Source organism: Leptonychotes weddellii, chromosome 1 (genome assembly GCF_054177405.1).
Source record: "Leptonychotes weddellii isolate Sample4059 chromosome 1, ASM5417740v2, whole genome shotgun sequence".
In the NCBI taxonomy this organism is placed as follows: Eukaryota; Metazoa; Chordata; class Mammalia; order Carnivora; family Phocidae; genus Leptonychotes; species Leptonychotes weddellii.
The window spans coordinates 139,358,233-139,382,028 of record NC_138369.1 but is presented as its reverse complement, the minus strand read 5'-3'; the positions used below and the strand labels follow the sequence as shown (position 1 = coordinate 139,382,028).

The window sequence follows — 23,796 nt, the reverse complement described above, 5'->3', positions numbered from 1 at the left end:
ACAGCATTTTATACACACACACACACACGTATATATATATATATATATACACATATATAAATTAATATATATAAGATTTTACCCACCTATTTGACAGAGAGAGAGTGAGAGAGAGCACAAGCAGGGGGAGCGGCGGAGGGAGAGGAAAGCAGGCTCCCCGCTGAGCAATGGGATTTAAGAGGAGTTTAGATTTTTATTTTCAAAAGGTCATTGCGTGAGGCCATCATACTGCTACATCGGACAGGCTATCCTGTCAGGGCCACAGGAGCACTAAAACACACTTGCACATCAATGACCATGCTGTCCCAGGTGGTACTTCCTGCCATGGCTAGAGTGGCCCCCCCTCTGAAGAATGCAGCACTTCTAGGTCCAGGGGAATTGTCGGTAACAAGGATCATAGAGGGCAGCCATGTCTTAACCCTGAACCACTTCCTGAATATGGAGGACAAATTTGTCATGAGCTTATCCCTGAGGAATTCTTCCAGTTCCCTTATCCTAAAACATGTCAAAGGCCTTATCTTGAATTTTCTATCCAAAGAAATACATGTGATTGCCCTAGGGAACTTCTCTACCATATTGGCACCTCATCTATATAATTAGAAAATATGGTACTGCACACCATAAACGAATAAACTTAATGAGTAAAACAATGCCCAACTAGAAGAGGTGAAGCAGGCTCCCATCAAACACATCCGTGATGGGACTATTCAGAGAAGTCATAGCAGGTACGGGCTCAGAAGTGTCATTATCTTTTTGATGTCCAGAGAAATAATGCTGCCACGGCCTTGGTGACTGCTTACTGGAAATGGCTATATAAAGTATACAAGGAGGTAAAAAATCGCCTGTGCAGAATATGATGCATCAGATGGAAAAAGACCCGATGATAAACTGGGTGGAGAAGTATACTATGCAGAGCATGATTGCCCAGAAGCAAAGGAGGTAATTGCCAAGTGCATTTTTGTTTTTTGAGAGAGAGAGCACATGCAAGTGGTGGGTAGGGTGGGGTAAGGCAGAGGGAGAGAATTTTTTTTTTTTAAAGATTTTATTTATTTATTTGAGAGAGAGAGACACAGCGAGAGAGGGAACTCAAGCAGCGGGAGGGGGAGAGGGAGAAGCAGGCTCCCCACAGAGCAGGGAGCCTGATGTGGGACTCGATCCCGGGACTCCAGGATCATGACCTGAGCCGAAGGCAGTTGCTTAACCGACTGAGCCACCCAGGCGCCCTTTTTTTTAATTTTTTAGAAGATTTTTTATTTATTTGACAGAAAGAGAGGGAGCAAGTGAGCACAAGCAGGGGGAGTAGCAGGCAGAGGGAGAGGGAGAGGGAGAAGCAGGCTCCCTGCCAAGCAGGGAACCCGATGCGGGGCTTGATCCCAGGACCCTGAGATCATGACCTGAGTCGAAGGCAGGCACTTAACCGACTGAGCCACCTAGGCGCCCGAGAGAGAGAGAATCTTAAGCAGGCTCCATGTCCAGCATAGAGCCTGATGTGAGGATCGATCCCACGACCCCAAGATCATGACCTGAGCTGAAACCAAGAGTTGGGACACTCAACCAACTGAGCTACCCAGGCACCCCACCGAGTGCATTTTAGATCTGAAGCGCTTGCAAAAAAGCCCAAACACCATCAATTTGTACATTTACTAAATGGAAACTAGTCTATGTGATAAAGTCTTTTTGTCTACTGTTATGGACTGAAGTTGTATTTTATCTGAGGGTCATAGTCATAGGGACGTTCCTGCCTTTTTGCAGGCTTTTTCTCTAGGAACTCCATAGAGTTCCCACCTTTTTGCAGGCTCTCACAGAGAGGATCAGGGAGAATCCAGATAAAGTTCCTACCACAGTTCTGGCTGGGTGGAGAGGAACAGCAACCACTGTAAAATCTGCCCAGACCATTCTCCCTTGGAAAACAAAAGCCTTCATCTGTAAGTGGCCCCACCTGAGGACACTAGTGGAATGCTACTGCAGATGGGGGGAAGGGCTTCCTTTCACAGAGGGAAGGGCTTTAAGGTTAAAGACTGAGCCAGTGGATACTAAAAGATGGGAACAGAGGAGTAGGAGCAGATATTCTTCTGACTGCCCAATACTGTGCACTCCAAAGACTGAGATTTAATAAGAATGTTATAGAGTGCTTTCCCTCATCCACAACCCACCAGCATGCAAACAAACCTCCAGTAATAACAGTGGAGTACAAGTGAGAGACCTGCAAAAGAGACAGACTCTCCCTGGGGAACAGCACAAAGGAAAGACCTGAAGCCAAAAAAGGAGACAAAAACAAAGTTGCTAGTGTAAATTGAAGTCTATGGTGCTCATAGTAATAGCAAACCTCATCAATGGTAACCATGGCAACAACAAACTTGAAATGTAGTCCAACTCCTGGCTAGATTAACACAAATCTCCACACTAAAGGCCTACTTATCTCAGTTTCTATCGCCCTGTACAACAAGCCTAGGTTTCAACAACAGCAACAACAAAGACATGTCAAAAGATAAGCAATAAACACAGTCTAAAAGATAAATCAATCTTTACAACAAGACTCAGATATGACAGAGATTTTGGAACTACCAGAGAGGGAATTTTAATTTTTTTTTTTTTTTTAAAGATTTTATTTATTTATTTGACAGAGAGAGACACAGCGAGAGAGGGAACACAAGCAGGGGGAGTGCGAGAGGGAGAAGCAGGCTTCCCGCTGAGCAGGGAGCCCGATGCGGGGCTCGATCCCAGGACTCTGGGATCATGACCTGAGCCGAAGGCAGACGCTTAACCGACTGAGCCACCCAGGCGCCCTGGGAATTTTAATTTTTAAATAACTTATAATAACATTAAAGACTCTAATGGGCAAGGTAGTCATCATTCAAGATCAGATATGTAATTTTAACAGCGATATGGAAACTATAATAGAGTCAAATGAAAATGCTAAAAAATAAAAAAACATAGTAACAAATGAAGAGAGCCTTCAAACAGCTCATCACTAGACTTGACAGAGACAAGGAAAGAATCAGGTAACTTGAAGTTCAATTAGTAGAAATTACACAAACTGAAAGGCAAAGAGAAAAAAGAATGAAAAACATAACAGAGCATCCAAGAGCTGTGGGATAGTATTAATAGTGTAATGCAAGCATTGCAACTGGAATCCCAGGAGGAGAAGAAAAAGAATGGGACAGGTGAAATATTTGAAGAAATAATGGGTAAACATATTCCAAAATTACTGACAGATACAAAGCCACATATCTAAGAAACTTAGAGACCACCAAGCAGGGGAAAAAACAAAGAAATCACATTTGGGCATATCATATTCAAACTGCTGAAAACCAAAGACAGAAAAAAATCTTGAAGGCAGCTGGGGGAAAAGAACCCATCTTACCTTCTGTTATAGACTGAATGTTTATAACCCCCTCTGGATTCATATGTTGAAGTCCTAACAATCAGTGTGGCTATTTTTGGACATGGGGCCTCTAAGGAAGTAACTGAGGTAAAATAGGTCCTAAAGGTGAAATTAGTATCCTTTTAACTCACCAGAGAGCTCACGTACTCCCTTTCTCACTAGCAAAGGTCACAGGAGGACACAGTGAGAAGGTGGCCATCTGTAAGCCAGGATTAGAGCCTTTACCAGAAACCAACCATGATGGCACCCTGATCTCAGATGTCCAGTCTACAGAACTGGCAACCCAAGTAAGACACCTACAATAAAGGAACAAGGATAAGAATTACAGCAAACTTGTCAGAAACCAGGTAAGCAAGAAGACAACAGAATGACATAGGTAAAGTGTTGAAAGAAAACTATCAACCCAGAATTCTATATCCAGTGAAAATACCTTCCAAAGTGAAGGAGAGGGGCACCTGGGTGGCTCATTTGGTTACGTCGGTTCTCTTTTCTCCCTCTCTCCCTGCCCTGCTCATGTGCTCTTAAAAAAAAAAAAAAGCGAAGGAGAAACAAAACCTTTCTCAGACAAATGAAAACTAAGAGAATTCACTACCAGCAGACCTATCCTACAGGAAATGTTAAAGGCAGTTTTTCAGGCAGAGGGACTATGATATAGGTTACAATCTTAGATCTACACAAAGAAATAAAGAGCACCAGAAATGAAAGAAATGAAAAACTATAATCTTCAGCTTTTTTTTTTTTTTTTAAGATTTATTTATTTGAGGGAGAGAGAGAATCTTAAGCAGGCTCCACACCCAGCATGGAGCCCAAAACAGGGCTCAATCTCATGACTCTGAGATCATGACCTGAGCGGAAATCAAGAGCTGGATGCTTAACTGAATGAGCCACCCAGGTGCCTCCAGCTTATTTTTAGTCACACTAAAACACAATTGTTTAAAGCAATAAAAGTAACAAGGTATTGGGTATTTATGTTATATATAAAAGTAAAATACAGGACATATATGACAGTAAAGATGAGAGAATGAAACTTCCCCCTGAGATCTGGAATAAGGCAAGGATGTCTTCTCTCACTACTCCTATTCAACCTTGCACTGGAATTCCTAGCTAGTTCAATAAGGCAAGAAAAATAAAAGGCATATAGATCAGAAAGGAAGAAAGAAAACTGCCTTTATTGGCAGAGAACTTGTAGAAAATTCCAAAGAATCTACAAAAAAATGCCTAGAACTAATAAGTGAGTTTAGCAAGGTTGCAGGATACAAGGTTAACATACAAAAAATGGACTGTGTTCTATATACCAGCAATGAAAAAACTGAATTTGAAATTTAAAAAAAGCATCATTTATCATAGCACCAAAAAAGATGTAGGTATAAATCTAACAAAACATATACAAGATATGTGAAGAGCTATAAAACACTCATAAAACAAAGATCTAAATAAATGGGGAGATATACCATGCTCATAGATTAAAGAAACAATGTTGTTAACAAAGTTGTTAATTCTCCAATTTGATCTGTAGATTCAATATGATCCCAATTAAAATCTAAGCAAGTTTTTTTTTTGTACACATTGACAAGATTAGTCTAAAACTTATATAAAAAGGCAAAGAAAACAGAATAGCCAAATCATTCTGAAAAAGAATAAAGTAGAAGGATTCACATTTCCCAATTTCAAGATTTACTATAAAGGTACAGCAATCAAAGGCAGGTGGTAGTGGCTAAGGAATATACATAAAGAATAAAAGAACAGAAAAGAGATCCAGAAACAGATCCACACAAATACAGTCAACTCATTTTTGACAAAGGTATGAAGCATTTCAATGGAGAAAAGATAGCCTTTTCAACAAATTATACTGAAACAACTGAACGTCTATATGCAAAAGAAATAAACTTATTACAAATGATGCAAGGAGGTGGGAAAAAATAGAAGCTGACCTAGAAAACCAAATTTTAATTGAAAACTATAAGGCTAAAAGCAAAAGAAACTGTATACTGTACTCCAGTTGGTAAATTTTTTCATGGGGGTACAGTTCTGAACTTGCTTTACATGTATACGGGAGCTGAACGACTTAGGTAAGTGGATGGTGAATTGTGGGAACCAGATCTTACACTGTCAAATAGGGAATTTACAGATAAGCAAGAAGGGAAGGGAAAAATAAATCATCTGATGCGGGATTAGAGCCTGAGATATTAGTATGAACTCATGTTCATACTAATGTTTACTCAGATGGATAGATACAGAAATAATTATGGATAGGTGTGTACATGGTTTAGTATACATATGTATATTACTTAGCTCTCTCTGCCGAGGTGCTAAAATTAATGACATCCCAGAAGCAATGAGTACCCTCACTGCCCAGATCTCGCTTTCCAAATACCATTTAGAACCAGGGCACCTTGGTTAGGGTAGTGAAAATACAAGAACAGTGCTGGAAAGTAAAATACCCCAAAACCAAAAAAGGATGAAGGCATGTCAGAGGGACACAGGAGCCAACATTAAAGAGCAACCCATAGCCAAAGTGGGAACAATCTGAGCCACAAAATAAATAATATTTTTTAGAACTCAGAGCATAAAATAAATATTCATGAATCCATGCTGATGTAAATGATTAAATCTTCCTCATAGAAGAATCCCAAATAGTATGTGTAGATACGCGTCCCTCCAGGAGACAGAGCTTAATTTTCACTCCTCCCTACCCTGAGAGTGGACCAGACTTAATGAAACACCTCCAAAGAATAGAGTATGAAAAGGGAAAAACAGTAACTTCACAGTGGAGAAACGTGTCAAACACTGCCTTACACAAGTCATCAAAGTACCACCAGAGATAAGTCATCTTTTTATTTATTTTTTATTTTATTTTATTATGTTAGTCACCATACAAGTCATCTTAATTTAATGTAGCCCCTGCTGTGATGAGATTAGGAGGGCCTTTCATCTAGGTAGCATTCTTAAAACAAAGACCATAACCCCAGAAGAATTTAAGAAAAACCTTAGACCAACACAAATTGAGGAACATTCTACAAAATACCTTATAGGTACTCCTCAAAATTGCCAAGGCTATAAAAAACAAGGAAAGATTAAGCGCTATGGTTTGAATGTGTGTTGTCGTTACCCCCCACCACCCCCCCAGCCAAATTCATATGTTGAAATCCTAATGCCTGTGTGATAGTGTTAGGAAGTGGGGCCTTTGGGAGGTGATTAGGTCATGAGGGTGGAGCCCTCATGAATGGGATGTGCTGTCATAAAAGAGACCCTATGAAGCTCCCTAGCTCCTTCCACCATGAGAAGACACAGTGAGAAGTCAGAAAAACGGAAAAACTGGTGAAATCTGAATAGTCTGGTCTTAATGTACTAATGTTGGTTTCTTCGTTTTGACAAATGCACCAAGGTAATGTAAGGTGATAATATTAAGGAGAAACTGAAACTGAGTGATGGGTATACGAAAACTCCCAGTACTACCTTTGCAACTTCTTTATAAACCTAAGTAAACCAAGACAAAAAGTTGATTTTTAAAAAAATACTGAGTATTAAGGAAGGCACTTGTGATGAGCACTAGGTATCGTATGTAAGTGATGAATCACTAAATTCTGCACTTGAAACTAATTATTACACTGTATGTTAGCTGGAATTTACATAAAAACTTGAAAAAAAAGAAAAAATTTACCTTCAACATATAAATAAAAAGGTTTTGAAGAATTCTGAATGGTAAGTGAAAATGCTGACAAGAGACTCTTAAACGCAAAAAAAGCAGATTAAAAATTATATACACCTCCCCCCCTGCAAATTATCAATCTATTAAGAGATGCTTAGAGAAAAAGAAGTAAATATACTAAGATATTTAGTTACCTCTTACTGCTGAGCTCATATTTTTCCTTTTTCTTTGTAGTTCTCAAATGTTCCATAATGAATAGTAATATAAGATGTATTGACTTTGTATCATTGTGTTTAAGTATTTTTTATTTTTAATTTTACATCAGAGTATTTAAGTTATGGAATATCAATGAGAATAGTAAACATCATTCAAGGACTTTATCTGCTCTTCTGGGGAAGGGGTTAGTACGTTTTTGGTTGTATGCAGGATAGTTGAATCATGTTAAGCAGAATTATGATCTTGTCTTTATTTGGAGATTAAGTATGGTTTAAGGAGATGTGTATTGGTGCCAAGTTGATAAGGGGTAGACTTGTGATGGTTAATTTTATGTGCCAACTTGAATGTGCCACACGGTGCCTGGATTTATGGGTGTATCTGTGAATGTGTTTTGGGAGGAGATTAGCATTTGAATTCATGGAGTCTGTGGGACTGCCCTCCCAAATGTGGGTGGCCATCATCCAATTCCTTGAGAGCTAACTAGGACCAAAAAAGCCCCCCCAAAAACCCAAAAACCAGAAGGAAGAATCTGCCCCCTTTTCCTTTCTGCCTGCCTGCTTGAGCTGGGCCATCGGTCTTCTCCTGCCCTTGAACTAGAGTTTATAGCATCCATTCAGATGAGGACGGGAATTACATTGCTGGCTTTCCTGGGTCTCCGGGCTTGCAGATGGCAGACTGTGGGACTTTTCAGCCTCTATTATCATATGAGCCAATTCCTTGTAATAAATCTCTTCCTACACATACAACTTATTGCTTCTCTTTCTCTAGAATCCTAATACAATTTCCAATTCAAATCTCTTTTCTATGAAAATGTCTCTACTATCCCCTCCATCTTTATAGGTCTTGCCTTCTATGGCTCTCTTGATCTCCTTTGGTCTTTTTTTTTTTTTTTTTTTAAGTAGGCTCCGAGCCCAGCATGGAGCTGGGTTTGAACTCATGACCTGAGATCAAGACCTGAGCTGAGATCAAGAATTGGACGCTTAACTGACTGAACCACCCAGGCGCCCCTTCTTCGTTCTTTGGGGCACAAGACAACATATGTTGTATTATATTGTCTGACAGGTGTGCATATTTAGGCCTTATCTTTCTAACTAGAATGTAATAATCTTGAAAGTAAGAGTTTTATCTCTTATCTCTTGGGTGTTCTTTTCTTCCATTTGTTACTTTATTTGTTCATTCACTTACTCACTCATTCAACACGCTTGCTGAGTTCCTATTATATGTCAGGGACACTGCTCACCAATACAACAGTGAGCAACACCAGACTGCTCCCTTTATTCTCAAGGAGATTCCAGTTTAGTTGGAGATGCTGAAATCAAAAAGACAACCACAAAACATATGCATAATTATAAGCCCTGGTAATGCTTTGAAGGAAATATATTTCAGAATCCACAAAGGGGAACATAACCTAACCTTGGGTGAAGAAGAGAGTGTACAAGGCAAGAAAGGCTCATCTGGGTTTGAGCTATGATCTGAAGAATGCGCAGGTTTTCACTAAGGTGGGTGAAAGGGTGGAGGTGCGAGAAGAGTGCTCTGGAGGGAAGTTTGGGAACGGAGAAGGTACACAGGGCCACCGTACTGCACACAACAGGCTTTACGCAGGTGACTGACCAAACAGACTCTACGAACCATTTTCTGCAGTCTCTTCTCTTCTCGTTTTTTCTTAAGCTGAGCCTCCTTTTCTTCTGCTTCCCTCTTCTGACGCTCCTCCTCTTGGGCCTTTAACTGGGCCTGATCAAGATGAAAGTCAGTAAAAAATAAGAACACTATGTTTGTATGGAAGTAAGATTTTTTACGTTGAGGAAAGTCAAGTATCTACCAAGAGTGCCTGTCCTGTTTCTGAAAGAAGCCCATACTTCCTGATAAAAGTAGAAAATCCAACCAACAGGTGGTCAGTTGTGTAACTTAAGTTTCTCCAAAAGAATCCTCTTCTACTTGGGAAGGTGATACTGAGCAAGAAAGGAACATTAATTTTTCATCAAATAAGGATTCCTTTTTAGTTATTTTTACCTGTGAAATACTAAGTCCAAACTCCACATAGCGTAGGAAAAATTTTTTCTTTCGTTTCACACACAAAAAACCCCCAAACTGTTGGAACTGTTTATTTTTTCTTAGTAGATATAAAATTTGTTTTTGACAGTCTAGGTCAAAACTGTGCAAGAACTACTCACCTTTGCAACTTACCAGGTTGGACATCTAAATCTAAATGTGTAAATCTTCCTCATTGCTGGCTCCCATCAACTTTTTAACATTTCCGTCTTGCTATACTAATGGTGTTACTGTTTTCTCCCTTTCTTTTCCTAAAATTTCCACAGAGTTCAGGCCAGTGGATAAAAAGCTATTTCTGAAGTTGATCTAGCTCGATTGTCTCAAGACACTTAAGCTAGGCTTTTTTTTTTTTAGAGGGGGGGTGGAGATGCTGAGTGCGGGGGTTGGGGAAGAGAGAGAGAGAGAGAGAGAAAATCTTAAGCAGGCTCCATGCCCAGCGTGGAGCCTGATGCGGGGCTCGCGATCTCATGACCCTGAGATCATGACCTGAGCCAAAATCAAGAGTTGGATGCTTAACCGACTGAACCACCCATGAAGCCTAGGGGTTCATTTCTTTTATTTCTTTTTTTATTTTTTAAAGATTTTATTTATTTATTTGAGAGGGAGAATGAGATAGAGTGAGCATGAGAGGGGGGAGGGTCAGAGGGAGAAGCAGACTCCCTGCTGAGCAGGGAGCCCGATGCGGGACTTGATCCCAGGACTCCAGGATCATGACCTGAGCCGAAGGCAGTCGCTTAACCAACTGAGCCACCCAGGCGCCCTAGGCTTCATTTCTTTTAATAAAGACCTACATAAATCCTTTTTCTTGCCTCAGATTTCATTCTTGATTTACCAATTTCTCCTCTTCTTGTTTCTTCTTCCTCTCTGCCAAGATCCGCCTACGTTCAGCTCGCTGAACTGCTCTCTCTTCCATGGCTAGAAAATAGTAACAGAGTTCCAATATAAAAAATATAAGGAACACAGCAAGAGAAATGTCTCCACATTTTATAGCAAAATTTTGTGTTATTGTTAGGGTTTTCTTGCAAGTTGAGTGTTTACAATTTCAGAAACATTTGTTTATAAATATATAAATATAAAATTTATATTTTAAAAATATAAGTTGTAGTTGTATTTATAAATATATAAGTATATATATGTTATTTATATACCCCCTACAGGTTAAAGACCTACAATCCTATCCTCAGCAATGATAAACAATTGGCAAATTGTTTTTACTTTTCTATTAGAATAACTGTTTACTGGTTTAAATAAGATAATGTGCCTCGATGATACTTTTGTTACTGAAACCCAGAAACCAGAATTTTAATTTGATAATTCTTTAATGAATGGAGGAAACTTTAATTACATCTAACAAATACTTTGACAATACAGTCAGTCTTCAAATCCCATTGAGTCTGTTTTTCCTAAGTCATTATATGTATGTCTGTGTATGTAACAACAACAACAACAAACTAAAGTTTAGGGTCACGATGAATACATTAAAATCTAGTTTTAAGGCCTGGATAGATATCCAGATGGGCAGGAAATGGAATTGTACTAGGCATTTGGAGAACTGGCATCTGAATGAATTCAAGTGTCAGACTCCTGTTCTTGACAGTCTATTAAATATCGATCCAAAAGAAGCAAATGTGCAAGATGGTCTGAAAATACGACTCTGTCATCAGTCGGGGCTTTTACAGGAAGAGGGAAATGGGTGGGAGGAGTATCAAGTTCTGCTCACCTAAGTCGGCCAATAATTACTTTTGCTTCCTTGTGCCATGTTATAGAGAAGAAAATTTAAGTCCAAGTTTCAAGAACTAATAAACAAAAAACTCACCAGGCTATTTCTTACAGATGTTAAGTGTTTGCATTGCTGAAAAAAGAAGAGAGGGGGTGCCACAGATGGCAGCAGTGAGCTGTCTTGGAAGAGGCAGAAATAGACTAAAGGATTAAAGTGAGAGCCCTGGCTCAGTCGTTGAGCGTCTGCCTTCGGCTCAGGTCATGATCCCAGGGTCCTGGGATGGAGCCCCGCATCGGGCTCCCTGCTCGGCGGGAAGCCTGCTTCTCCCTCTCCCACTCCCCTAAATAATGATTTCTACATGCATCAAAAATGTTATTAAATTAAAATGTCTGGTTTGTAGATTTCATTACTAAAAGCCTATCATCAAGGTACAACTCATAAAATGATGTGGATTGCTATAAATGGATCAATAATTTAAGGTTAACAAAGTATAATGATAGGTGATCTTTATCAATGTTTGTCCTTAGCAGCTACTCAAGAGTTTTCTCATTTGTGTAACTGTCCCATTTTTTTTCATAATCCAAACCAATCCAAAATGATATACCTTTCAGCCATTTTTTTTTTTTTTTTTTTGGTATTCTTTGGGAAGGCCAAAAAGTTTGGCAGAAGGAGCAGGAAAAAATGCATGGAACTCTCTGGTGCATTGCACTCCTCACATGTCCAGCCATCTTTGACCAGGTTCTGCCAAGTCTCAAAACCTGAGTTTCCCGGATTCAGTCCTAGCATATTCTATTTCAGAAAGGAAGGTAACCACCACCAAGACTGCCCTGCCTTTCAGTATGGGGTGGGATGCCATCAGCTGCCTTGGGTTCCTTCTGGGTCCAGAGAGAGAATTTGGGGAGTCATTTCCTCTACCATCAGTCTCAGGGGAAGCAACAGGCGAACTGGGGGTTAAAAAAAAAAAAAGGAAAAGAATTCAGACCAACAACCAGCTCTGTTCAAAGCTCTTGAACCTGAGAAACTCAAAGCATTTCACACATTTTAATTAATCTTTACTCTCTAAGATAACTATGTATTAAACCCACTCGATATACTGGTGTAACGAGGCATGGAAAGGCTGGGTGACTGGCCGGAGTCTGCAATGAGTCAGGTACTCTGACTCCCATACCAGTGCTTCAGATCAATGGGTATCTATCACCCATTTCTTATCCTTATCACATGTATTGAGTATGTCTCAAACACATCTGAAAGCATCGTAAGTGGCTTCTGAGAAATTTGGACTCTTATTCTAGCCTCAAAAATGTTTACTTTTACCCAAAACAACTACAGATTTAAGCTAGGTAATTAGCCAGCCCAGAGGCTGCTCCATTTGTACCTGACATTGTACAACCCGGCTTCTCAGAACTAAATATAATCAGAAACCCAGAAATTGAGGTAGAGCATGTAAGCATTGTTCTCTTTTACTGGTATAGTAACAGAGCTCCTCAGACAAAGGCAGCACAACACAAATGCTAACTGTATAATTCACAGGTAACTGGTTGCCTCAAATACTGTTAGTACCTGTCACGGACCAATCACAATGTAGGGGGGCTTCTTTGTTTTGAAAGTATACAATAAAAGAAAGGGAGAGATCATGGAGTCTGGAAGCTGGGCAAAAGAGGTTCAGGGGCCTCTCTACCACAAGGTGAAAAAACCCAAATCATGAGTCCAAAGCATGTTCTGATATAATGGACATACTTTGGAAGCACGTGGCACGTTCTCTTGGGTTCTTTTCCTCTGGGATTTGATAGCAGGCAGCTCTGGGCATCTGTGACTGCTGCAGCTCGCTCTGCGGCCCACCGAGCCTCTGCCAGCCGCTGGCTTTGCTTCAGCTCCAGAATTGTTTTCTGCTGTTCCTGAAGTTTCTTCTTTTGCTTTTCAATCAACTGTTGCTGGAAGACATGGCGGTTGTGGAAATGACCCATGCAAATGGATTCTGTTTTCTGGCTGGTGGTTCTGAGCTTCTTGCTGCTTCTAGGCTGTTGGGAGGGCTCGACATCCCTGGTCGTGTGCTGCTTATTGTCGGATGTGTTCAGAGGGACATGCTGGAGGGGAACCTGCAAGTCGCTCTTTGTTGGTTTTCCTAGGTGGGGGCTGGGCATGCAATCATGGCTCCCTGAGGGAGGCTTTTCCCGCAGAGGCGGCCCGGCAGTCACCTGAGAGAGAAGGAGCATGTTACAGCTCAGCTGTTTAAAGGACTGTGCAATAAGAAAACCGTGCTCTTAGAAATGTCTGATTTGGATAGTTGGTTTGTGAATGAGGCCGGATTACTCCAGGTACATACTACAGGAATTTTAATCTGCATGAATTAACTCTGAATTTTGTAGTGAAGAATATATTCTCCCTCAAGAATGTTCGAAACTAACAAATACCTTTACAAATCAATAACAGCTCTGTTCTCTCAATGCCTTTCTTGCCACTAATAAATTAATCACAAGGTATGTATGTATGTAATTATGTATTCACTCTTTAATTAATTAATTCATTCATTCTCAGGATCAAAGCCTGGATTAAAGCTTACAGTCTCCAGACTATTGCCAGACTACCTGTGGGAAATATCTGTAAGCCCAGGATTACTGGGCAAATAACTGCATTACATAAGAATATTACCAATAATATTATATTTTAGCATATGGCTTAATAGTTTTCAAAGCTTTATCATGTAATGGATCTCATTTAATAGACTGAGGTATCATACTCAATTTTAAGTTCTGATAGAGGGGGAGGAAACAGAATTCTTAATCGGGAAAACTTTTCCTGGCCAAAATAATGCATACTTAAAATGTCTCTTTTAGAATGGTTTGATTCTATGGCCTAAGGTCTAACCAGCTTTTGATTCTGCCATCTGCAGTGGTACAAGAAGAAAAATACTATGAAGTATTTGTATCTTAGAAGCTTCTCACTCTAAGGTACTCAAAAATATTTTTCATGATGATGGAAATATTTCCTATAGATTCAGCTGAAGTAAAAAATGTGATATTTGACATGCTAAAGACTAAAAAATAACCTTCTATTTCAGAAATGTCAATGGACATTTATTCACGAGAACACCTGCTTAAGTAATTTAGCATCAAGCAGGGTATATGTTTTAGGCCCTTTTAAATTTTGTGATAATGGTACATTATTAACCCAGCAAGACTGTAAAAGCCTTGAGTATAGCAAAAAGATTTCTTTTGGATCATGGTAACTTTTCAAGGTGAAAATAAGAGAATGAAACAAAGCTTAATGGTGCAGACTGTACTTACTAGAACAGGACTGAACAGTCTGGCATAATTAGCGAAAAGTCATCTATTAGCTATCTGATAGTTTTGAAAATTTTCAAGGTATAATATGCATTTGTGGTACTTGAGTCCCTATGACTGTATAATTAGTGGGCATCTAACTAAAGATATATTTTATTTGTTCATGTTATACTCTACACTCTGGAAAAAATTAGGATTTATCTAATAACCTAGAGAGTCCATTACATGCTTTTATTTTCACTTGCTCTATTTTTTATAACATCCTTTCTTTATAAAATTCTTTTCAGAGTTAACTTCAGAGATTTAAAGGTTTTTATTTCTTGAGTCATATACATATACACACACACATATATATACATTGTGTGTGTAATATACACACTATATACACATAGTAATTTTTCTGTTTTATGCAAGTAAAAAATACTTTGTTGACTTTTTAAAAATTTACAGATAATAACAGTGTAACTTTGTAAAGTAAAAGGTTCAGACAGCTATTTCTTTTTTTTTTCTTTTTTTTTAAAGATTTTATTTATTTATTTGAGACAGAGAGAATGAGAGACAGAGAGCATGAGAGGGAGGAGGGTCAGAGGGGGAAGCAGACTCCCCGCCGAGCAGGGAGCCCGATGCGGGACTCGATCCCGGGACTCCAGGATCAGGACCTGAGCCGAAGGCAGTCGCCTAACCAACTGAGCCACCCAGGCGCCCCTCAGACAGCTATTTCTTAAGATAGAATACTCTGCTGTCTTAATGGAAACAAAACTACCTAACGGACATAAAGGCAGATAAATTGCCTAGAGGACATCAGTCCCCCTAAGGATCCTCATGATACCCCTTTGCTGAGAGGCTAGGCTTAAATTAAAACCAGTCTACCTGCTGGCAGTAATCAGGGTAAAAAGCAAGACTGGGGCCCCTCTGGTGCCCAATTTAATTTTACATGTCTGAGTTAAGTACCTAATAGCATTACGTGGAGGGGTCTAGGATGAAGGTGAGGGGGTAGAGGATCTTCTCCAAAGGACTTTTCAAATATGACAAGTGCAATTATGAAAGCAAAAACTGATAGGATTCACTTTATAAAAACTTAAATCTGTATAGTACCAAAACACCAAAAATTACCCAAAAAGACAAATGAAAAAATGAAAAAAAATTTGCAAAATATATAGTAATAAAAACACCAATAGTCTTAAAAATATAAAGAGCTTCTATAAATAAGAAAAAGATATATAATCAAGTAGAAAAATGTATAAGGGCAGAAACAGACAAGTCACTAAATATCTATCTATATCCATTTTCACATACATATATATGTAAATGGACATTATAAAAAATGTTTAACCTCACTAGTAATAAAAAAATGCAAATGCCGAAGCAATAATAAGATGAAAATATTTTCCTATCAACTTAGCAACAATGAAAAATGTGTTAACCAGGCAGGAAAACAGGCATTTCTTTGGCACAACCTTTCCAGAAAGGCAATTTGCATTCTATTTTTAGGTATTTATTCTAAGTAAAGCATTTAAGTAAAAGTGTATGTGTGCAAAGATTTTGTTACAAGGATGATTACTGAAGCATTGTTTGCAATAGTGACAAACTGGAAACAACTTAAATGTCCAGCAATACAGAAAAATGTAAACAGATTCTAGCTTAGGGCTCATGACTGAATATCTGAGAGCCATTACAAAATGATGGCACAGAACAGCAGTCCTTAATCACAGGGTATTCATCAGGTTCACCTGTGAAACTTAAAAAAAAAATAATACAGGTGCCCCACAACCAGAAATGCTGATTCTGCAGGTCTGATCTGTGGTTTACTGTCAGTTGGGCACTAATGTTGCAGCAGATTTAGTAACATAGAATATTCTCATGTTATATTGTGAAATTGCAAATTTTTTTTAGAAAAACAGAACAGTTATATTATTATTAAGAAAAAAAATGGCCTTACTTTCTCTGTATTATGTATTATGAAAAAGTAGATATCCTCAATAACTTGACTGAAGAAAATTTAAAAGCTAAATAAAATATTACAGAGAAAAATTTGCATATGCCTGAATAGAGAAAAGACTATATGGCTATTCAACATGTTACTTGTGGTTATCTCCAGATGACGGAATTAGAGGCTACTCTGCTTTTTCCTGTCATTTTCTCCTATCAAATTACCATAATTAACACATATGATTTTTCTTATTAGAAAAATAAAAACTTAAAAATTTCCCACACATATGTATGTATGTATGTGTGTATGAATGTATATCTATATGTATGTGTGATTGATATATATGTATATATATATCAAGCTCATTTAGATAGGAAATGTCTGATGATCAAGTAAGAGGAGTTCAAGAGTTATAAACAATGCTTTATATAACTGTTCCTGAAGGAGTCTTTCACTTAGTTGTTTTAAATTCCCATCTCTATATTATGTCCCTACCAAGTCTCAAGTATACTGAAGTTTATGTGTGATATATAAAATGCAGATTTGATTCAAGAAAATAAACACTGACTGAAAGGTAACCTTTGTGCACTGTACAACAGCTCTCATCCTCTAGATAGTCCAGGCAAGGCAATCTGACAGTGGCTAATATAACCCAGGCTGTACCCACGTGTGGAGCTCAAACGCCACTGTTTAATAAGCAGAAGCCCGAGCAAAGGAAAAACAGTGTACCTCTCCATTTCTTATAGGCGGATCCACCGTAGCTGCTGCCTCCTCAAGTAGACTGATGCCTGATGACCCATTTGTGCTGAGTTTCCCTAGCGATGCTGCCTCCAGCAGCTCATTCATTTTCTTCCTAGTTTCCTCCTTTGTTAGAGCCAGCTCCCTCTTCACAATCTCTGCACGGTGCCAACGCTGCCATTCCGTAAAGCGGTGTCGGAGGACTTGTTTCCGGTTATGCTCAGTGGCCAGGTGTTGTTTTCTAAGCAACAAAGTATTTCCCGTTAAAAAGAAGAAGCCATTTACAGCTCATTTGTTGATAATATAAATGAAACACAAGTCTAAAGGAGTCCCAGAAATGTTCCATCTTTGATCCAGCATATCCTTCTATTTAAGCTAAATGGAATCACTTTATCAAATTCCCAGGTGCAAAAGGTCTGCTTGTAGAGGCCGTTGGCACCTTAAGAGATTACCTCAGAAGAACGAGTTCTATCATGTCACAGAGGCATATTACATTTTTTAAATTACCACAAAATAGTTTCTGAGAGTTTTTGGAGGGGAAGGAGCAAAAGAAATAGGCATATAAATAGCTACTTTTAAAAGGATGAATGCGTGAGGGAGATTTCAGCCATGCTTGCAAATCTAAGGAAGACAGAGGTTTGGGAGAAAGGGAATGGAACAAGATATAACAAGTGAACTGTCAATAACGACTTAAGTATAAGACTTAGAAAAAGTCAATATGAAACCATGAGCGTGGCTCTTATGAAAGAAGGACTTGATCAGGGACAGGATCTCTAAAGAGAAGGATTCATTTATCAAACCCTTAAACTGAATGAATGAAGCACTGCTTTGTGAGGAGACTTGCTGAACACTGGAAACATATGAAAGACGTGTCAAAGACAAGGCACTTGCTCTCATGGAACTCATTCACACCCTCACAGTCCAGTAGAGGGTCTGGTTCATTCTCTTCGTAAGGAAGAGCTCCTTTTGATTCCTGGAAACTTCATGATGTTAGGGGACATCACCGAGTGGAGCTGGGAACCGCCTGCTTCATTCCCTTCCCAAAGGGGATCACCATTAGGAGACATTTTTGTGGAGGTCTCTGAGTGCTATCTATAAGTGGATGATTATTGTCTCTGAAGAAGTAAGGTGTAGAGTTTGGAACTTATTATATTGCATCAGGGGTCAGTTTTGAGGTTTAAAATCTATTGTATAGACATCTACTTGATTTTATTTTGTAAAGGTGACTCAAATAAGTTCTCTATAATACTATTTGTATACCCATTTCTGTTAAACATCCCTTAATGCTTAACTCTCCTCATGGACTCTTTGGGGTTATATATAAAAAAAAATCATAAAATTCTTAGGTCAATGCATCAGGAGAACATTTCTAGAGTTCTTAAATGCTTAAGTGACTTAAATCTTTTTTGACTGGCACCTACAGTAAGAAAAATGTTACACTGTAACACAAATTACAAGTTTAAGTGTGAAAATGTGTATGAAACAAAAGTACATATAATTGAAACATAAGTTTCACCAAACAATATCTATCCTTACTACCAGAGGTGCATTCTGGATTTTCTGTTCCATTCCATTTCTTTGAAAAATACAGCTCATCTGGAGCCTGATTTCAGGACCCATTAATGGGTTAAAACCCTTAGTTTGAAAAAGACTACTCTAAAGTCACAGAATTTAACCTATGTCAGAGGAGTTGGATGAAACAACCAATTAGTGGGAGTAGAGTCAACTGAAATAGTGAAATTCAGGATAAACACTAACAACAACTCTGCCAACAGTGTATTTCATTGTATTTAATTGCTTCCCTCTACTGTATTAATGATAATTAATACTCGATCAACTGAAGTTTTTGTAATAAAAGTACAATATAAGTGGTAATATAAATATTTATACATGGAATTTAATTTGATGGAAATAAATTAATATGGGACTGAATAACCTCAAAACACAAACTTTAGAGGAGATAAGGATAACAAATCAGGTAGCAACGCAGGTAAGAAAAAAGCTCCAAAAATATCAATGTTTAAATAGTGAAACAAATAAAAAGCATCTAGCACTTTTCTTAAGTAAGTGAAAATCATAAATTCCCACTGGACAGAAGATGTATACTGCTCTGTCTGATTAATGTGAAATTCAATTTACATCAATCTGCTCAGGAAGGGGGAGTGTGAAATTTATCTGATGTGTTAATTTCATGTTTTTAGAGCATAAACAGCCAAAAGCAGCACTAGGGTTTCGACTGTCATGGAAGAGATTATTTGGACGCTATAAAAAGGCAAAGAGAAAAATATTTCTGCAACTATAACAAAAAGACTAAACAGTAAGAAAACGGGTAAAAGTTGCATGTTGACCATAGTACCTAGAGCCCACTCTATAGTGGTTGTATAGGGGATTTCACAATGTATTGGAGATACCCACATTTGTGCGTTGAGATGGAAGAGCAGAAATGCAGAAGCTAGGGATCCAGACACAGGCTGGTTTTACTCCTGTTCCTCTGCAGTTCACTTCGGCAGAGTGATAATATTCCAAATAAGCTAGTTTCCATACTTTTTAAAAGATGACACTAAAAACATAAATATTTCTGAAAGAAAAATACTCAAACTTCTTAAAACCTCAATCTGATACAATACTTAGGTATGCTAACCAAAAGAATGGTTTCAGACACAGTTCCCAGATAATCATACAATGAAGGACAGAGTTCCCTTATGGAAAACACCCTGTCCCAAGATGCTTCCAAGCTGAAATCTGGGAATTTCTGGCAAGAGTATATAAATTGATCATCACAGTTATGTAACTGCATGCACAGAAAGGCTGTCCCTAAAGACCAAATATAATGGAAAAACTTCATTTTCCTTCCTCTGCAGGGAAAAACCTGGTTCTTCCCCACTGTCTTTGTCTCCTGTGTGTCTCCTTTACCCTTTCAGAGAACACCTCACTTCTGGCACTACGGTCACCAAATGTGTTGAAGGTTCTTCCCCACACCAACAAGCAACTAACTCTTGGACATGCAGCATGGTATCCAAGAATACAACTCAGTTCTGATACTATCTACCCCAAAGACAGTGTCAGATCCCACAGGTTAAGGGCTCAGTCCCATAAGACTCTCCCCCCTGCCCCCACTCCCCAGCTTCAGATGCCAGTCACAAACCCAGGTTATCTATCACCTGTGCTTCTGATCAATTGGCTATAGATCAGAGGTTCCAACCACCCCGTCCTTGGGTTTGATAATTCGCTACAGTAGCTCACAGAACTCAGGGAAACATTTATGTTTACCTGTTTATTAAAGAACATGATGAAGGATACAGATGAAAATCCTTTCCCTCTCTCTCTTTTTTCCCCCTTTGCTAGTTTACTGATGGTTACCAGAAGGGAGGTTGGTGGGGGAATGGCTTAAATAGGTAATTGGGATTAAGTAGTGCACCTGTTGTGATAAGCACTTTGTGTTGTAAGGAAGTATTGAGTTACTATATTGTTCACCTCAAACTAATATTACACTGCATGTTAACTAGAATTTAAATAAAAACTTTATTATTTTTTTAAGATTTTATTTACTTATTTGACAGAGAGAGACGCAACGAGAGAGGGAACACAAGCAGGGGGAGTGGGAGAGGGAGAAGCAGGCCTCCCGTGGAGCAGGGAGCCCAATGCGGGGCTCGATCCCAGGACCCTGGGATCATGACCTGAGCCGAAAGCAGCCGCTTAACGACTGAGCCACCCAGGCGCCCCTTAAATAAAAACTTTAAAAAAAGAGGGAAGTTTAGAGTAATACAGGCCTACTTCAAGAAGCAAGAAAAATCTCCAACAACCTAACCTTATACCTAAAGGAGAAAAAGAAAGAACCCCAAAACCAGCAGAAGGAAGGAGATAACATTAGAGCAGAAATAAACCAATAGAAACAAAACAAAACCAAAAAAAGAACAGATCAGTGAAAAGATCAACAAAATTGATAAAGCTTTAGGCAGACTCCTCAAAAAGGAGAGAAAAGGAGGGCTCCAGCAAAACCAGAAATCAAAGAGGAGATATAACAAACCCCATGGCAATGAAAGATTTAGAAAGTAACCTGCTTGCCCGGGACAGGACACATGTTCAGAAAAGACCTGAGAAGACCCTAAGCTTTCCCCACCCACCGGAGCGCACCCCAGAGGAATCCGAAGAGATCTTGAGGAGGGCCACTGGCCTGGCGGATACACGGTCCACCACTACGGCAATACTCCTTGGGTAGCCTCGCTCTGTTGTTCTTTCTAAATATAAATAATCCTTGACCAGGTAACATATTCCATGAATTCACCCTGAGGCAACTCCCTAGGCTAATCTGATCGCCTCCCCACTGAAGAGTGGCTCAGGAGCTCCGCCTTTCAGGGGCCTGCCACAGACACAGTGCAGAGGAGACCAGGGATTCGAATTTCTCCTACTTGCCAGCTCAGCTTGCCCCTTGTGCATAAAGTGAGGTATGGGAGGATCCTGAGCACAAGAGCTTCTGTTCCCATGTACTTGGGGTGTCAATGTGGATGTGTTCACCTGCCTGGAAGTTCCTTGAACCCTGTACTTTTGGGATTTTATGGAGGCTTCATCATGTAGCTATGACTGATGTTAACTCCATTTCAGCCTTTTTCCTTTTTCAAGAGAATGGGGGGCAAGGCCAAAAATTCCAAGTTTCTGATCATGGCTTGGTCTTTCTGGTGACCAACCCTCATCCAAGAGCCATCCAGGAGCCAACCCAGAGCTATCTCATTAGACCAAAAGACACTCCTATCACTCAGGAAATTACAAGGGTTTCAGGAGTTGTGTCAGGAGCAGAGGTCAAAGATATTAGAACAAGAGATGTTCCTAGTACTCTTATCATTTAGGAAATTATAAGGGTTTTAGGAGCTCTGTTCCAGAAACCAGGGGCAGAGACCAATATGTATTTTCTACTAACTCACACGTAAGAATATAAAATATAAAGGTTTAAATAGAAATTGAAATGTGAACTGTGCTGTTTAGAATCAACACCTCAAATGATGCTTAGTGATCAGTGCATGTTCTAGAACCCGTAAGTCAGAAGAATACTAACTAGACAGGAGACACTAGATAAGCACCTGGAAGTTTCTAAGCCTCAGTTTCCTCCTAAAAATGGTATCACCCTAAAAAACAAAAAACGAAACCTACATTGCCTGTCCTACAGGATTTTTTTTTTAAAGATCTAATTTAAAACACACAGACACACACCCCCACACACACCCCTGAATATATAGAACAAATTATCATGGAAGATAACACTATCTTAGGACAAGACCACCAGATATCTAAAAAGTGTCTTGAAGTTTTTAAAAGGAAACGAGAAATGATAAATAACCCACACACTCGTGATTTGACTGAGTGCCGAAATCTGATGCAGAACGCGAAAACAGTAGCAGGGCGGACAGCTGCATTTGGGATGAACAGGAACAGGGATGGATAAGCTAATGCATTCAATAATGCACCAGGCAGCCCCCAGGGAAAGAGTGGAAGCTAACAACAATTCTGTCTGAAAGAGTTTTAAAGCGAGGCAGGCAGTGCAAGTGTGGGCCCCCTGCCTGTCTGACAGACCTATGAGGAGCTTTACCAGCTTCGGATGCCATGCAGTTTCTAGTGTCTCGCCTGGATACCCAGGTGAGCATGGAGGGAAGGGCACCGAACATGATTCACAGAGGGGCTCCACTCCATAAGTGATTGCCCAAAACAATGCTAAAACGAGGAGTGGGGATATGGGAATACCTGACAGTCTATTTTCAATTCAGCTTCCCCACCTCTAGGCTAGCATGTGGGCTCACCCCAGCCTGCTCTCCCACAAGCTGCCTATGTGCTGGTTTACCAATTTCTCCCCCAAATTAAAAAACTCCCTCTTAGGATAGGAGGAAAGGTGGCGGAGGAGTAGGGGACCCTATTTCAACTGGTCCCCAGAATTGAGCTGGGTATCTATCAGACCACTCTGAGCACCCACGAAACCAGCCTGAGATGTAAGAAGATCTGGATCTCTAAAAACAGAATATCGCAGGCGGTTGGTTTCGAGGTACGAAGCAGGGAGCCGTATTTCCGCGGGCAGATATCGGAGAATAAACGGCAGCAGGAGGGAGCCTGGCTGTGGGGATCCTACACCGCCGGTGAGCGACAGCCTCGTGTGCTGGGGATGGGGCACAGACTCGCAGACCGGTAGCAGCGGGGAAAGGACTTTAGGACAGCCGCCGGGGCGGAAACCCGGAGCGGCGGGGTCACGCGTGCGAACTGGGGGTGGCTGGCGGTTTTAGAAGCACAAAGGGCAGAGACGTGCCCCGACCTGGAGGCAGGACTGGGAGCGCTGCGGAGGGGCGCACAACCCAGGACGCTGCAGTTTATGGCAGCACAGACAGAAACGGAGAGAATGTGGCCTGGAGAGCTCACTGAAGAATAGACTGCGGTCTCTCTGCTCTGAGGCAGAGGGTTGGAAACGGTCTCTTCTGCTCTGACTCGCGGAAGAGACGTGGAAAGCCGCCAGGGAAAGCCGTCAGAGAACAAAAGCCCCTAAAACTGATTCCCACTGAGCCCATCCCCCGCCACAGGGGCGCAGGGCAACTCCGCCCAAACGGTGCCTGAGTAACAGCGCGGCAGGCCCCTCCCGCAGAAGACAGGCTGGGAAAACAAGAGGCCAGCAACCCTAAGGTCCCAAGAAAACCGGTGCATCTTGCTTGGGTTCTGGTCAATAATTTGGACTCTATACATTCCCTCAAACACCCATCAACAGAATGACTAGGAGGAGGAGCCCCCAAAATAGAAAAGACTCAGAGATTATGACTTATGCTGCAGATTTACAAATGGATGCAGATATAACCAAGA

At 40.1% G+C, this 23,796-nt stretch overlaps 1 protein-coding gene across 5 annotated transcripts in view; it reads right to left on the bottom strand.

The window, feature by feature from the left end:
- Positions 1-23,796, bottom strand: part of CCDC191 (coiled-coil domain containing 191) — a 94,822-nt gene that overhangs the window by 32,182 nt on the left and 38,844 nt on the right. For 4 of the 5 annotated variants that reach the window (XR_014138221.1, XM_081796762.1, XM_081796767.1 and 1 more), the window contains 5 exons: positions 16,960-17,209; positions 12,757-13,214; positions 11,851-11,963; positions 10,132-10,214; positions 8,880-8,981 (listed from right to left, as the gene is read on the bottom strand). Coding sequence is in view for 4 of the 5 variants with exons in the window: in XM_081796762.1 (XP_081652888.1) it covers positions 8,880-8,981; positions 10,132-10,214; positions 11,851-11,963; positions 12,757-13,214; positions 16,960-17,209 (1,006 nt within the window). In the remaining variant the exon portion in view is untranslated. Of the gene's footprint in view, positions 1-1,230; positions 8,560-8,879; positions 8,982-10,131; positions 10,215-11,850; positions 11,964-12,756; positions 13,215-16,959; positions 17,210-23,796 lie in introns of those variants that run through there. The other variant, XM_081796782.1, reaches the window with a different exon arrangement.